The 18190-nt window shown below is 38.7% G+C and overlaps 1 protein-coding gene across 1 annotated transcript; it reads right to left on the reverse strand.

Moving 5' to 3' along the window:
- Positions 1-12596: 12596 nt before the first annotated feature.
- On the reverse strand, positions 12597-14072 carry LOC149284328 (UDP-glucuronosyltransferase 2A1-like). The gene is made up of 2 exons (XM_089496901.1): positions 13332-14072; positions 12597-12626 (listed from the first exon to the last, which is right to left on the reverse strand). Exons 1-2 carry the CDS (start codon positions 14070-14072, stop codon positions 12597-12599), a joined length of 771 nt encoding a protein of 256 aa, XP_089353027.1.
- Positions 14073-18190: the final 4118 nt, after the last annotated feature.

Here is an 18190-nt window from a genome sequence, read left to right on the forward strand (position 1 = left end):
GTTTTCTTGTCAAGCAAAAAAATGATATACCAGAAGCACAGTGGAGCAGCTCTGCACTTGATTGGTTTATGTTACATGTGACTGTTCATAAGGGCCATATGATAGCATTGTTATTTAAATAGCTCCATCTACAGGCTACACATACACACACATATATATATATATATATATATATATATATATCAAATAACAGATGGAATAAGTATCTTGTGATAATACCTTTTTGATTGGACTAACAGAATTTTGGAATGACAAGCTTTCGGGAGCTCTTCCTTCTTTCTCAAGTCTAAAACATTTCTGAGCAAAACGACACATAGAATTCAATGGGCTTACTGCCCAGATCGGATAAGGGAGGGTGAGATGTTGTAAAAGTATGTGTCCCTCCAGAGGGTCATAAATGTTCTGAGTACAGGGGATAGGAATGCAGTGATGAATTAAGCGATGGGAATGAATATGTCTGTGGTCATATATACAGGTAAATATAGATGAACATGGTGCACATAAAAATACAGTATATATAGCAGGTTTTTTTGGACTACAACAGGAAAAAGAACAGCCTTTTCACTCCAGCACCAGGCCGCAATGCAAAACTTTGAAAGTTTCCGCCTTAGAACTTCATCTTTGGCGACCAAAAAAACCCAGAAAAAAACTTTTCACAACCTCTCAGCACAGGAACAAATTGCCATCAGTAACTCACCATCAAACCAGCAGACAAGGGAGGAGCAGTAGTGATTATGAACACCCAGGACTACATAAAATAGGGAGACAGACAATTGTCAGATGGCATATATTACAAAAAATTGTGCGCTGACCCCACCAAAGAATACACCTTGCAACTTAAGGAGCTCATCAAATCCTTCCCTGAGGGGCTACAGCCAGAACTGGAATCACTTATACCAACCAATCCCTGTATGGGTACATTCTTCATGCTTCCCAAAATCCACAAAGCAGGTAATCCAGGCAGACCTATAATTACAGGTATGGACACACTCACAGAGCAGATCTCAGGACTGGTCGAAAACACCCTAAAACCTCTTGTCATCAACACCAACAGCTTCATAAAAGACACCACTGACTTCCTCAACAAACTCAACCAAATCACCAACCTCCCTGCTAACACCATCGTAGTAACCATGGATGTGGAATCCCTGTACAGCCACATTCCACATAAAGATGGCATTAAAGCCTGTTCACATTTTCTCTCAGGCACGGACAACCAAAAATACAACCCCCGAATCATCACAGAACTGGTAAAATTCATCCTCACACATAACTACATTACTTTCAACAATGAGATCTACCTACAAATCATCCAGTCCAAAAAAGTGGACTTATAGCCCACTGAGCAAGTAGTGGGGAGGGGGAATATAGTGGGAACCTATATAACCCAAAATATTTTAATGACACCCACCACAAACAAGGGGAGAAGGAGGATAACTAAATGTATGCATTTTTTTTAGCTTTAATGACAATTGCCATCACATTTGCAACGTGCTCACATACCTGTTAGGTTTATGAGTCAGCATGCTGTTTGTTTGTTTTTTTTCTCAAGTCCCCTGCAGGACTGGTACGTAACCACTCCAGACAGAAATCCTAACCCGCGAAACATGTGTATGCTATGTCTCTTTTTAGAATGCTTGTATAGGCATAGACCCCTCGCACATCCCCACCCACTGTGTTGGCACCAAACCTTCTACACATTGGACACATTTTAAGGGGTTATCAATAGTATCCCCAATTCCTCTCTGAAGAAGATGCCCCAGGTAGCTGACTGGGTTGCCTGGTGCTTTGACCAGTCATTTCTGCCATCAAAGATATGTGAGCCAAGTGCTCCTTTTTAGGGGTGCACCTATTAGTTGACATTAGTGAATTTGTAGTCACACACACTCACAGTTTAGTGAATAGACCTAGCACTGCATGCTAATGGGGGCCTGTGCTTTGAACTGTATTGCTTATCCCTTTAAGAAACACTTCAGACCAAAGTTTTGGTAGTGATGTGCCCTTTTATGCTTTGAGGTAATGATTGCATTCTTACTATAACGTATTTGTTAAAATCCCCCCCCCCCCTGTGTATGTGCACTGATTCTATTTATAAAAGACTGTGTTCTCTCGGGTGATATAGATTTCAAGAACTACCGTATATTTTAAATTTCACCATTATGTCTCCAATGTGTTAGTGGAAGTGTTAAGCAGCGATAACTGTGTTGAAGAGCTGTAAGATGGCTCTGCATGCCGTTAATACACAGTGTTCTGTGAGGTAAGCAGGGCACAGCAGGGATGGGGGTGGAGAACAGAAGAGTGAGTCAGCAGCTTGCAATGGGAGAAATGAAAACGTGAACTGGGTATTTCAACACGTATTACTATTCACATTTAGCTTCTATAGCTACAATCACACAAAATACATTTATCATCTATCACTTGTTCTCCCTCGATCTATTTAATCATCATACCTCTTGAGATATTAACCCATTAATAGTCCATCATGCAGGTTGTTTGTAGAGACCAATCAAGTGGGTTAACCAAATGATTCTAATACTTGTTTTCATGGGGACCTTGACTTGCCAGTATTTAAAGACACACAATTGAGTAGCATGCATTCAGACTGGGATATCAACCTTAACACACAGGTAGAAAAAGCACTAATTAGGGGTCTTAGATATCATCAGATCAATGTAGATTATGAATCAGTGACCCCTAGACTTGGTGACTGATATTTTGCCCCTTCGCTTTCAAACTCTGATTCTAATGCTGAGAGTTCCCATGTATACATACTGGTAGTAAAATCACCGATTTATAGTCTTATTCTAGATTGTGTGGCCCTGAGAAGCTGCCCCTTCTAGATTGTGTGGTTATGAGAAGTGGTCCCATCACCCTCAGATCCTGAGAATGGAGAAAAAGAGTATGCTAATCATTTGTTGAACTAACCTAACTTTCTAAATTAGGTGACAATGATATGCTTTCAATATTAACCCTTTAAAAGTTCATCGGAAAGGCTGGATTTTAGTTTACTTGTCAGGAAGTTTTCTAAATGAAATCAGCCACATGAAAAAAATGGAGTTACCAGTAGAAAAAGCACCAATTGGGATACTCAGATATTATGAAGCACAGAATACTTTCTCAATCTGCCCCTTTTATCCTAGAGTTAGGGAAAAAAACTGATAATCAGAGTGGAACTCTTACAGTTTCAGATATGTGGTGCCAAATAAGCAATTACCAGAGTGAAATTCTGGAGGGAGCATATGAAATTAAGCAAAGTAAATAAATACATTAACAAATGCTAAGGTATCTGACATCCAATTAGCACAAGGGCAGAATAGCTGCCTGTACGCTAATTATTGTCTTGTTTTATTATGGTTTTTTTGTTAAAAAAATTTACTATTCAAATATGAGTCCCGACATTAACCTAATAACATTACAAGAATAAACACTGTGTTAGAAAACAAAGCAAAAATTATGTAAAATAGATGGTTTTGCTCGAATTTAATTTTAAAGTTTAGATTATGTCCCATATTTTTTTAGCACAGCTCAACTGAGTATACAACCCATAAATATGAGTACCTCCAATGTGCCCCTCTTCAGGAAGGACAGCTTCCCTTTGGGACTCAAATCCATCCCTCTATCCTCCCCTGCTTTTGAGACTTATTTGGTCCACAAAAAGGTATCAGCGTCAACTAAAGACTCTTCTGTTGGACTTATACAGCTACATCCATTTTACTTGTGTGTGTAGAAGAAATGGATTTAGGAATTAAACCATGCAAATAAAATATATTGTTTTATAACTAAAATGTTGAGCAGTATGCTGTTTTAACGTTTGAATTCATCATTAAGGGAGTTATGACCACATAAATATTTGTCCATTAGGCAAACTAGATACTGTTTTAAACATCGTCCTATTTATTGTCTTCGGTGGTGGCAAAATATCCATTCAAGTGACTGGCTATTCAGAGCATTGTAGCCAGGAGCAGGGCTCTTAGCAATGTCATCTCACACACGCAAGGGGGAGAGGAGCCAGATACCTGGCACATAAGATGATTTGTGTGTGTGTGTATGTGTGGGGAAAGTGTGTCTAGGAGTCTCACAGGATCTTAGGCCAAGCCAGCAGCGGTTTCCTACATCAAACTGTATAAAGATTAAGGTTCTACGTTAGACAGTTATAGAGCAATCGGGCACTCAGAAATTCCTGGGGTGTAAAAGCCAGTGGCTACCCCGAAGTTAAAATAGTTAAAAATACCGCAATAGTATGAACTTCAAGTATATGCAAAAGATTGTGCTCAAAACAATAAATAGAAGCAATCAAAACATTTGTGTACATTGTATCATTTATCTATGTTTAGTTAAGTAAATCAACAAAAGTATTTCCTAATCGAACAACACAAAAAATGGAAAAAGGGATACATGTAAAAAATAGAAAGAAAACAGAAAAAACTAAAGTAATTCCACAGAGTGATAGATAATATTTAGTTCAATGTCCCATCCTCCCAGCAAGCCATACATCCTAAAGTTAAGCATTGCTAGCCAAAAAACTGAACCCAGTAGGTATTACTTTGGTTTCAAAGAAGGAGATCAGGTGCATGCTGTATATATATATATATATATATATATATACATTTTTACGTTCGTTTTTTTTTCATAAAGACAGACCCCTGTAAAATATGTTGAGACATAGAGATATAGAAAGATCTGGCAACCCATCTGCCATTTGTGATGGTTGAACCATAGTTTATTGGTCTGTGGTGCAAAAGACAATTTAAGGCTCTCTATGTTTAAACAACACCACAAAATATACACTGGTTTCCTTGCACAGCCTTTTATCTGCTTTCCAATGGGGTAATCTAACCGCTGGAGATATGCTACATATAGAAACCAAAATGTGTTGGTAGATAAGAACAATTCATGCCTATTTTTTTCTAGATGGAGAGACCCAGGCCTTAATCAGTCCCTTTTCTTGTCTTAGATTCAGGATAGCTTTATGGTTATCCCATGCATGTTTAAATAGTCTCTACAACTTTTGTTGGTATGCAAAATTTCCTTACATTACATCTAACCTCTGACCATCTTATATTTGAAAATAAAGGGATAGTTGTATATTTCTATACAATGCACATGTGCAATTTGCATACTTTGCACCATCATATTTTATGGGAGCCATAATCAAAAATAATGCATTTTAACGATCTCATTTATTCAGTTTTATAGTGATATTTTAAAAAGTCCCAAAATATAATGGGTATGTATCGGGCCAGAGGTAATATCAGTTATTCGTAAATCAAGTGCCATACTGTCATGAATGAATATTATCAACATATCAATATCTTTAAGGTTTCACACGTTTACTAAATGATGTTTACAAATGTATTTTCAGTCCCAAAGTTAAGAGCTCAGGGCCTGCAGTGGGTATCATAACTGCAGAAATCTTATAATCAGTGAGAGAGTTCCTACAAACTCAACTTCCATCTCTCCCTTTAGGGAATAGACCTCATTGTGATGTGTGTGGATGGAAGTGATGTAAATTTGAGTATATGGTGCTAGCACGAGTATGTATGTGTGTGTGTGTGTGTATACGAGCATAGTGTTTGAGTGTGTGCTAGTGTATGTTGTTAGCATGTGTGTTTGTTAGTATTTGGTGTCAGAGTGTATGAGTTGTTAGTGTATGGTGTTAGTGTGTGTGCCAGCATATTGTGTCAGGGGTGAGCCTAGGGTTAATGTTACAAGGGAGAGGAGGGTGGGAAATAATGAGGCAGTGTTAGAGCAAGCTTGTATGTTAATATGTTTTGTAGTACAGAGGAGGTGCTGAAGAAATATTGCACCCAGGTGCCACTCACCCATGATAAATTACCTTGGCTGCAATGTGTGTTTGAAAATATGTCAGTTTGGCTGTGAGTGGCCAGAGTTATTGAGAGCGGTTAGAGTGGTCAGTGTAGTCTGTGTGTTTATTTTTTGTGAGTTTGAGTTTGCATCAGTGTGGGGAAGAGCTGAGTGTTTATAAGGCGTAAATGCCCTCCTTTTTGAACCCCCCCAATCTATAAAGGTAAGAGGGCTTCTCTGTTTACTCACCCATGCAATTCTCAGACTCATATGAACTTGTACTGTTAAATATAACAAATTATCATCTTTTGATGACTGTTGTGGTACTTAGCTGTGCAAGTGATGCATGAAGAAATGTAGATTTACGGATGGAATGAAAACTGTTGCAACTCACCAAGGATATAGCTGTAATAAAAGTCCCATTCCTTCCAAACCAAGACTTGAAACAGATCATGGACAAGGTAGAGTACAAAGTTTTGGACCCTCTCCAAAAAACCCATTTGCTCATGCAATTCCGAAGTGGCAGCAGGGACAAACGAAGCAGGAGCTGGGGCTTTTCCGCACAATCTCTCAAAAACAAAACCTGCGGAAAACCGTAATGAGTAGACAAAGGGAATATTTAGTTTCTGGGCCAGCAGTTCTCCACAAGGCAGCACTGGGTCAGACAGGAGGACGTCAAAATTTGACCGTTGAAGCGTGGCCAACATTTTCTTGCTTCCAACAATGGCACCACATATTTGCTTGTGGATGAAAGTTACGTTTCTCGAAAGGGCCCTCAAAGTGCTGTAGATCTTCCAGAAATAAATTTGGTGCCTTTCATACACCCAAAACTGGAGAAACCTCTCCCAAACTGATTGAAGTTCTTGGGAAGTAAAATTCACCTTTACTACTTCAATGTGGAGACTTGATGATTCCTTAGCAGCCTGATTAATAGAGGCTGAGTGTACCAGCATGGTGACTTTGTGACCCCTAGCAATCAATTCCCCTATTATCAGTTTCAGGCTCATTAAATGACTGTGTTCTGCTGGCCATACTATCACATTTCCACAAAGACATCTTCCAGCCAGCAAGAAGTAGAGTAGAAAAGATTTATAAATGCACTGAAAAAATAGCATTTCTGTAGAGCATCACAGACTGATAATACGACGAGGCAGGAGCTGTACTCACGATATGTGTGAATCTCTGTGCCCTACTGCTGCATGCTGTATCTGAGAATATGATCAAATATTCATGCTTCGGTAGAGTGACTAAGTGGCTTCTTCTATAGCCTGATACAGCAAAACATGGAGTGGATTATTTTCATATCAAGTGGGAATGGCTTAGACAAAATTCTAATAGATTTAAAGGAACAGAGAACAGGTGCATTTTTTTCAAATAAATGGTGAAGTAAAGCTCATGAGCCTTTCACAGGGCATCAACTGAAAATCAAGGATTTTTTGAGTTAAAAGGAATCATTAAATTAGTTAAAGACCCATTGGTATAACCAAAGATGTCATATAAAAGCTTTCCGGCTGCTTTAAAGCAGATACAGAACTGAATTCATGTCTTTTGCTCAAAAGCAGCAATTGTCTTTTAAGTACTTTACCCAAATGTGCAGTCATGCAGAACCTTTTTGAAAATGTAGGCTATAACGCTGCTACCCCTGCCAGCATCAAAACCATTAAAAGGAGGCATTTAAGACAATCACAATGGGATGTACAAAGACTGCAGCCATGTTTCACAGTACTCTCATATGTATTACGTGTTAACAGAGCTGGTTTTCAGTACAAACTGACTATTAGGGACCAGAAGTTGAAGGAGAACACTAAATAACTTGATATCAGTCTATTGGCTGCAGTTCTGATTCAGGACAGGATGGAATATTCTGAAGCCATACAAGGGATGGCTAAGAACGTTCATACTAGGCAGTGCCGCCATGAGAAATCTTGGGTCATGGTAAACACCTAAACACATGGTCCCAATGCACTGGCCCACACTGTGATCATTGATGGTGTGGAAGGTTTTTAAAGCTCAATTTTGCGGGGTTCATTAGAAGGAGCATAGAACATATACATGTTTTTAATTGTAATCTGCACCACTGCAGATTTGAATGCCCACTGTAAACATAGCTAGCAAGTAACCGTAATTCGAAAAGCAACATTTGTTACTAAAAAAGTTATGTATATCGTTGCGGGAACAAAAGACATGCACATGTGTATTTGCTTGTGTGCTATTAGTTCAAGCAGTCTGTGTTTGTCTATTGTTGTAACTTAGTTAAAGATAAGATCAACTATACTGACCAATAATGCGGAAATCCACATAATTCATATACGTTTCCCTGCAACTCTATTATAAAGGAATTGCATGATAGGAATAAAGGAGTTCCTGTTCATGTCCAGTCCATAGTACACATGAATATAATATAGATTGCTATAGGCATCTTACAGGGCATCTCACTAATAAAGATGTATTAAGGTTGATGTGTTGAAACTACACAAAATATGTTTAATTCATAGGTTGATTATACCTTTCTTAACTCTAATGCCTCCTTCAACTGTAAAGTCTTACATTTCTATGGCCAATTTGAATACATCTTTTATAGAGGTAGGTACACATCTGGATACAGAGAGTCCAGAAGAAAAATGTGTGTTTTAGCCAGCTTGGCTCCTAAGTGGCTGAGTTTGACTTGAGCCCACCCAAGAGTATTTCTCACTGGAAGAGCCTATTGGCTTTAAACAACATCATAGCATGTTTGCAACTGGTCATCTAATAGGCTTCGGGTAAAGGAGTAGCTATTCATCTTAGTAACGATACACCATTTTCAAAAAATTGTTTCTTCCATAGAATTATGTTCTCATTTTCTAAAGTTCAATGACTCCTTAAATAATAAAACATTGTATTAAGGTATAAGAAGAATTGTTCATTAACTAAGTGTGCTACTTTTTCAACATTTTTCAAATAAAGTGTATTTATAGAAAATGTATACATCATTGGACTCAATAGCTTATTCACACGAAAAGAGACTATTTTTAGTTTCCCAGGTGTCTTCTTTAAGGAAGGCACAGTACTCAGATCAATGTATGGTGTAACTAGAGAACCTGATTAGCTAACAACCTAGATATATTCATGGTAAATGGGTAAAGTTTCATGAATAATACATCAGGCATTTAATAGTATGTTGTGCTAAAAGATGTTTTGAATTATAGATCTCAATCACGTATTATCGGATTATATTGTACATGCAATCATCCGTTTAAATAAATGGGTCATTGTTACTAGATCAATATAAGCTTCTTTAACATTGTAGGCTTAATTCCTGTTTCACAGCAATGTAAGAAGTTGTGTCAGGTGATGTTAATATGATATACATGGTATTCATATAGGGTTGCACCTGGCCGGTATTTCACCAGCACAGCAGGTTTTTAGAGCACCCTGCCGCTAACGGTATGTTAAAAATACCAGCCATGCAATGGCCGGTATTTTTTGCAGGGCAGACCGGTGATTGGCAGGAGGGGTAGCATCCATTATAGCGCTCCCCCTCCTGCCGCTCTGTCTTTAGCGCAGCGCTACGTGCCGCGACGGCGTGTTTGGCGGAAGCTGAGCGCTTGGGGGAAGTGATGTTTAATTTCATGACGTCACTTCCCCAGCGCTCTGGAGTAAGGCAGGATCTGCAGACCGACCGGCCTGTGCAAGCTTGCTGCCTGTGGACTCGGAGGAAAAAGCCTTATGTCCCTACTCCTGCCTGCCCTGATAAAAGTAAACTAAAGTAGGTGCACATTATGTTTCTGTGACAGCAAAAATTTGGGGGGGGGGGGTAGGTGCACATTATGTTTCTGTGACACAAAATATTGGGGGGGTAGGTGCACATTATGTTTCTGTGACAGGAAATATTGGGGGGGTAGGTGCACATTATGTTCCTGTGACAGGAAACATTTTTTGGGGGGGGAGGTAGGTGCACATTATGTTTCTGTGACAGGATATATTTTTTGGGGGGGAAGGTAGGTGGACATTATGTTTCTGTGACAGGAAATATTGGGGGGATAGGTGCACATTATGTTTCTGTGACAGGAAATATTGGGGAGGAAGGTAGGTGCACATTATGTTTCTGTGACAGGAAATATTGGGGGGAAGTAGGTGCACATTATGTTTCTGTGACAGGAAATATTTGGGGGGTTGGATGCACATTATGTTTCTGTGACAGGAAATATTTTTTTGGGGGGGAAGTAGGTGCACATTATGTTTCTGTGACAGGAAATATTTGGGGGGGTTGGATGCACATTATGTTTCTGTGACAGGAAATATTTGGGGGGGTAGATGCGCATTATGTTTCTGTGACAGGAAATATTTGGGGGGGTTGGATGCACATTATGTTTCTGTGACAGGAAATATTGGGGGGGTAGGTGCACATTAGGTTTCTGTGCCAGGAAATATTTGGGGGGGCGTAGGTGCACATTATGTCTCTGTGATGTCACGCATATAATTAATTATGCAAATTAGCATGGCTAATATATTCATACAGAGAGTTTAACCCCTTCGCGACCTTTGCCGGTTCAGGACCGTCATGACAAGAAGGTCACTAAATGACCTTTGACGGTCCTGAACCGTCAAAAAATTAAATAAGCTTAGAAAGTGATCAACGATCACTTTCTTCGCTTAAACGGCGTTACTGTAATGCCTCGATGTCGAGGCATTCAGTAACGCCAAGATCGGCATCGGGGGCCATGTCTGCCCCGGGGCGTCAACAGCCGCCATACATTGTATGGCGGCGGACGCCTGTTTTAAAAGCGTTAAACTTAAATGGTGTCGCTGGAATGCCTCGATCAGGAGGCATCCAGCGACACCAAACACTTACCTTTGGATGGGCTGTGACCGCTCCGGAGAGCGGTCACAGCCGCAGCTACCGGTGATCTTCGCCATCAGCAAGATGGCGGTGGCCCGGGAAAAAAACAATAAAGAAGAAAGAGTTCGCTAGACGGTCTCCAGACCCTCTAGAGAACTCTGGCTCCACTTGCAGGTTGAATACAGGTACTGCATTCAACCAAGCAAGTCAATGGAACCCAGCTTTCTAATCACTATGTGATTAGTAAAATATTAAAAAAAAAAAAAAAAAATGGAAAAAAAAAATTTGCAAACATTTAAAAATAATTATGCAGTGATGTCACTTGATGAACCATCCAGTACCAGCAAAATGTGTAAAAAAAATATAAAAAAAAGTATTAAAAAAATAAAATAAAATAAAAAAATAAAGTTTATTATTTTGAGCAAGTGCTAAAATTTCTCAAAAATCTCAACAAAGAGTTAAAATAAAAGCACTTCAAATACCCAAGGGGTGTCTAATATATAAAAAAAATGGCTGATGGGGTAAATTGGAGTGGCCGAGCTCAAAGATAGGGCATAGGTACAGACTGACCAAAATGGAGAAAAAAAGCGCACTTCCCAAATGTGGCATTTTAAATCTCAAACAACCAGACAAACCCATGCATGTCGGGTATCACTGCACTCAGGAGATGTTCCTGAACACACATTGGGGTGTTGTTTGACAGTGACATATACCAGAACCTGTATATCTATAACTAAAGTACAATTTGTGTGAAAAAAAAATAAAAAAAAATTACTATTACAAAGTTTGACAAAGTGTAGTTCTATAATTGGTGCATGGAAAGGGTTAAAATAACAGCATTTGGAATACCCTGGGGTGTCTAGTTTTCAAAAATATATGGTTTGAATGGGTTAAATTGAGTTAACCCGCTTCAAAGATATTCCAAAGAGGAGATGGAGGCAGAATGACCAAATGACCACCTGGATTACGCATGCCCCAAAAGTAGCCTTTTACCAGCCAAACAATCTGACAAACCCATGCATGTGGGGTATCGCTGTACTCAGGAGATGTTCCTGAACACATATTGGGGGGTTGTTTGACAGTGACATATACCAGGACCTGTATATCTATAACTAAAGTACAATTTGTGTGAAAAAAAAAAAAAAAATTACTATTACAAAGTTTGACAAAGTGTAGTTCTATAATTGGTGCATGGAAAGGGTTAAAATAACAGCATTTGGAATACCCTGGGGTGTCTAGTTTTCACAAATATATGGTTTGAATGGGTTAAATTGAGTTAACCGGCTTCAAAGATATTCCAAAGAGGAGATGGAGGCAGACTGACCAGATTTGTTAAAAAAGATTTGGAAATCATAAAACGCTGCTTGTATTTATTGCCCTATAACTTACAAAAAACAGCAAAAAAAGATAAAAACATTGGGTATTTCTAAACTCAGGACAAGTAGTAGAATCTATTTAGCTAGTTTTTTTACTTGCTTTTTTAGGTGACTAAAAGATTTTTCAAATAAAAGTCATAAAATGTGTTTTTTTTCAATTTTTCACCACTTTTTTTTTATTTTTTTTATAGTAAATAAGATGATACAATCAAAATAATGGTATCTGAAGAAAGCCCATCTTGTCCTGAAAAAAACAATATATAACTTATGTGGGTACACTAAATGGGTGAGGAGAAAATTACAGCTGAACACAAGCACCACAGAAGTGTCAAAACAGCCTCGGTCCCACAGGGTACAAAACGAAAAATGAACTTTTTTGCCAATCAACCCATGTTTCATGTAATTGAAAATTCCCAATGCCTGTATGCACTTACATAATATAGAACACACATACACATACAGGGGCAGGTCAGTACCATGTGAGGCCCTGGGGCAACACTGTAGGTATAGGCTTCTTCCAACAAACTCAGTAGTGTAATAACATTTACTTTTTCAGACAGTTCCCTCAGATGTTCTTCTTCCTTACACTGGGTATCTTATTTGCTGAGTGACATGATGTCATCCATCTGAGAAAGGGGAATAGATACAAAAGAGGGTGGGTCAGCTAGGCTCAGATTACTGTAGTGTAAATCGATTGATTACACACTAGATCACTATTCTTCTCACTATTGAGCAGCTGCGCACAGGAGAGGATGATCATCCTGTAGGGAAAGCTGCTTTCTGGTGGAGCAACTGCCCTAGTTGACCTAGGCAACAATGCGCCATTCCTCCTCACCACTGAGCTATGCAAACTGACTTTGAGTGAAATACATAAGTGCAAGGATTCTACTAGTGACCTACAATTTGCTCACCTATTAACCACAGCAGTACCAGCCTATCAAAAAGCCAGTTCTAGATCATTTATTTACTTGCAGCAAATCTTCTGAATAGCATCGACCTAAGCACTGGCCTCACTCTCGTCATTGTTAGTTTCTGCAGGGTGCACCAAAATACCGTTAACAAATTTTGTATACTTCAAGGCTGCATTTAAATCACTGCTGTCCTGCATGATACATTTCTTTATGTGTCCCTGTTTAACTGTTACACTGTATGTGTGCATAAAATAAGGAGAGGGTACCTGTGCTGTTATCTATTCCTTGTGTTCTTATATTCTTATGTAGTCAGGGCAGGACATACCTGACCAGCACCTACAGGAGGATGACTCCAAAAGTATGTGTAATACATATCAAACATTTCTACATTTGAAGTGTAAAACCTTTATGCATATATACCTTACCTAAAATTTCACTGTAGTATTGATCCCATTCTCTCCAGAGTGAGAAAAATATGTAGTCCTGTATTAGATACGACACAACGTTCTTCATTCTTTCAGAAAACGACATTCTGTCAGTCAGCTCGGAAAGAACAGCTGGGGTGAAAGATGGAGGCGTGGATATTTTGCCACAGTGTCTTTCTACTGCTAAGCCTGGTGTGAACCTTAGGGAATACATGAAAGGGATTCCCAGTGCCAGAGCCACCAGTTCCCCACATGGAGTCACTGGATCAGATATTAAGACATTGAACTGCTGTGATTTTAATCTCATAAATAGCTCCTGACTTTTAAGAACACTGTTGCAATTGTTCTTGTTGAATTGATGCCACTTTGAAGTCAAAATGCTTAAACGTTGGTAGAATTGAAGGAAAGTAATGTTTGGTTTTTCATACATCCACAACTTGACAAATTGTTCAATTAGCAAATGAATGTCTTCTTTTCCGTATGGAACGTAAAATGTCTCGTACGTCTCTGGAAAAGTTTTCTGGCTTGGCCGGATATAAGCTGATCCAGAGGAAGCCAAAATGGTCACATTATGACCCCTGTTTATCAGTTCATCAATGATATTTTTAATGTTTAGCCAGTGACTTCCTTCTGCTGGCCAAATCAATATATTCCCACAGAACATGGTTTTTGCAAGAAGAACTTGAATGATAAGCATTTGAGCCAATAGGCTGTACGTCTTATCCAGTAAGGCCATGTCAAAGTGTAATTTTGCTTACCGGCTAAATATATTTTTTGTGGTGGTAATGTTTATGTTTACACCTTCTGTACCAGATGATTCTCTATAGATGAAGCAATTGGACAAAGAATTAGATTTCTTATAAAGAAAATATGTATCACAGGGGGCATTTTTATGCGTTTACACAAATACCAGCCATGCTAATTTGCATAATTAATTATATGCGTGACATATAATATATATATGTATATATATATATATATATATATACATACACCATTGATTTAATAAATATGCATCTGAAGTGAATTATTGAGCTCTTACATTGCTTACCTTTAGCTCTTGCTGCGTTGAACGTGAATGCCAAATCAGGTTTATATATATCTGTGCAATGGCTAATATTCATAGTTTATTACAAAGAAGATTATGTAAACAATAGGAGCAAAGTCATGAGAAACTGCAGATTCATTACACTTCTTGCCACACTTTTAGGCACACACCTTCCCTTTTAACCCTTAAAGAATTTGTCGTGAAGGGCAACAGTGATTTTAATGCATCCATGTACCAGATGTTGGACTAAAGTGGTATGGTGATAAATGACAATAATTTTTTCTGCTACTGAAGCAATGACTCTTGTTGAAGGCCAGCATTTGATGTCACATATGTTACTTTAAACATAGGTACATGTCACAATAAAAAATATTTTTAATATAATGTTGCTGGATGGATATTGCATTTTTATAGTCTTGCATCCTCTTACCTCTTATAGCGGGTTGTAGCAGGTTTTTAAAAAATCTTTGTCTTGGTGAAGGGGTAGGGAGATTTCATTGTTTATGTGTATACTTAACCCCTTAACATCCCACATCATAGGGGAGAAGTGTGGTGGGCACATGCCTACTCAGAGATTTTACTTGCCTTTATTTTCCCTTAAGATTTGTATTTATATGTATCCCATCACAGGGTGGAGTCACAAGGGGAAACCAAGCATTTGCTCTGAGTTTCTAGAGATGGTTTATTGTATTACCCCATCCCACCACACTTTTCTTTTTTTTAAACTAGGGAGTTTTAAGTAAAGACATGCAAGTCATATGCATTTGTGAGCAACTCAATGCAAAGAGAATGCAACTTTCTAGTGACTCACGAGACTCTCAGTCTAGTGACTCACATTAGTTTTTTACTTGACTGACCACTCAACTTTGAATGTTGAGAAAAGACCTCAAAGATTAATGTGCAACATACAAAGATCAGCCATAACATTATGACCACTGACAGGTGAAGTGAATAACACTAATAATCTTGTTATCATGGCACCTGTCAGTGAGTGGGATATATTAGGCAGCAAGTGAGCATTTCGTCCTCTGAGTTGATGTGTTAGAAGCAGCAGAAATGGGCAGGCATAAGGATCTGTGCGACTTTGACGAGGGCCAAATTGTGATGCTAGATGACTGGGTCACAGCATCTCCAAAACTGCAGCTCTTGTGGGGTGTTCCCAGTGTGCAGTGGTCAGTATCAAAAGTGGTCTATATAAGGAAAAGTGTCAAACCGGCGACAGCGTCATGGACGTCCAAGGCTCATTGATGCACGTGGGGGTCGAAGGCTGGTCTAGGTGGTCAAGTCCAACAGATGAGCTAATGTAGCTCAAGTTGCTGAAAAAGTTAATACTGGCTCTGACAGAACGGTGTCAGAACACACAGTGCACTGCAGTTTGTTGCGTATGGGGCTGAGTAGCCAAAGAGGAGTCAGGGTGCCCATGCTGACCCCTGTCCACTGCCAAAAGTGCCTCTAACAAGCATGTGAGCATAAGAGCTCGACCATGGAGCAATGTAAGAACATGGCCTGGTCTGATGAATCATGCTTTCTTTTACATCACATGGATGGCCAGGTGCGTGTTCGTCGTTGACTGGAAGAACACAAGGCACCAGGATGCATCCATTGTGGTCCCACCTCTCAAGTTACAGAACTTAAAGGGTCTGCTACTAATGCCATGATGCCAGATGCCACAGCACAGCTTCAGAGGCCTAGTGAAGTCCATGCCTCAGAAGGGTCAGGGCTGTTTTCATGGCAAAAGGGGGCCTACACAATATTAGGTAGGTAGTGATAATGTTATGGCTCATCTGTGAATATACAAACATACATATTCGTACATTTATTTTTCATATAATGCACAACCAACTACACCATTATGGATGACCTCAATAGAACTGTGAAGTGCAAGGAAAAACACAATTCATGCTAAATCTTTGTATTTATCTACTTTATTCTAAAATAAGAGGCTCTGCATGTGTTGATGAGGTGATTACTTTACATTACATTGTTATACTCCTTATAAGTCTGTTGTTGGTAGTGTTGCCAGATGGTCTCTTTTTCAAAGTAGAAAAACCAGTGGTAATTGTATTGGTGTTCTTGCCGTTTTCTGTGTGTTGAATGGAGATTAAAGTGTAATCAAAAAATATTTTCTTATACCAACTTCAATTACATGTACAATTCACATCTAAGCCTTATACTACGTCTTTTATCTTTGGAAAGTAATTAAAATTATACTTGACCAATGGGTTCAGTGAGAATTTTTTTGTACACACTTGAGTATATGAAAGATTATATTCTCCTATTAATGTATCTGAAATCACAAAAGACATAAAGGAAAAAGTCAAGTGTACAGATTTTGGGTTAGTTTACCTGAAGGCTGCCAAGACTTCATGATAAAATACTAGACATATTTTCATCAGATTGGATACTACCAGGAAGTGATCATAATTGGATTGTATCAATAGACGACATGGAGACTTTAGGTGCCTTATTTTTACCCAAAACATTTTTATTGATTTTTTTTCCAATATTCAAATTGTATTGATATAAAGTCATGTACATTGTTTAACAATAAACATTGTTTTTTACAATCTAGTATCATGTCTTGTGTTTGTTTATAATAGACAATGTCAAAGTCTACTACAATTCCACCAGTCTATTTCAGATTAGCCAGATTAGCCCTTGTGGTATATATGGACATGATGCTTCGATTTCAGCCCACATTTGGTTCAATAGTGGGGTTACAAGTCCAATTGTATACCAATGTAGGTGCCTTTTTATCCATATGGCAATGACATATGGATGGAAAATGAACACATTATAAGTAATGAAAGGATGTTTGCAGAGGGTAGTAGAAAACAGTTTCCAAGTAGAAGTGACACAGGCCAATACAGTGAGTGAATGTAAAAATGCATGGGAATCTAGGACTAAGGAATGATTAAGGTGTAGGTCTTTACATGAGGAACATTGGAAAACTAGACAGGCTTGTTTTGTTTTTTTTCAAATTCTGTTTCCGACGTAACTCTGCTTCTGAATAAATGTATTATTGTAACAACAGCAATTCAGAACCACTATGAGTTTGATCTATTTAAACCCAAATTTTTAGGGGACAATTTAATGCATGCGACAGTTGAGCGTCACCTTCCAATTAATGTTTTTTTTCCTCTGTGCAAATGCATTGGGGGATTCATCAGAATATCCTTTTATGCATTTAGACTGTGACCCGAAGGGCATCAGCATCTAGGTTTGTAGGAGATGTGGTCAGCCCATTGTGCACATATGAAATATTCACCACTGGGCAGATCCCATGCTCAGAGGCGTATCTACTGAAAATAGCGCCTATGGCAAGCACTGAAATTGCGCCCCTGTCCAAATATCTAAAACCCATTTACTAGCCCCTGCTGCCCATATATAAATATATATAAATATTAGTCCCTGCTGCCGATAGCGGGTATAGATCAACACACAAACCCAGATCAATTGAAATTCACTTGTGATCTCAGCACTGAAGGTATATATCAAATAAACAGAATCAGACATACAAGTCCTGTATTTGCAGGTATACAATAAATATATGAAACGTAGCATCGCAGGTATAGATCAACTGAATAAGACATATTAACCCTGTATTTGCAGGTACACATAAATAATGTATGGAAACATAGCATAGCAGATATGGATCTACAGAATAACACAAAAGCCAGCTTTGCAGGTAAAGATCAATTAGAATTCACATAAAAACACGGCATTAAAGGTATATTTAAAACCCCCTAAATTACAGGCATAGATCACAGGTTGCACAGCCCAAAGCCAGCCCTGGCGTCCACACT

Source organism: Sceloporus occidentalis, unplaced genomic scaffold (genome assembly GCF_023333645.1).
Source record: "Sceloporus occidentalis isolate IW3139 unplaced genomic scaffold, rSceOcc1.0.p SCAF_95, whole genome shotgun sequence".
Taxonomy (NCBI): Eukaryota; Metazoa; Chordata; class Lepidosauria; order Squamata; family Phrynosomatidae; genus Sceloporus; species Sceloporus occidentalis.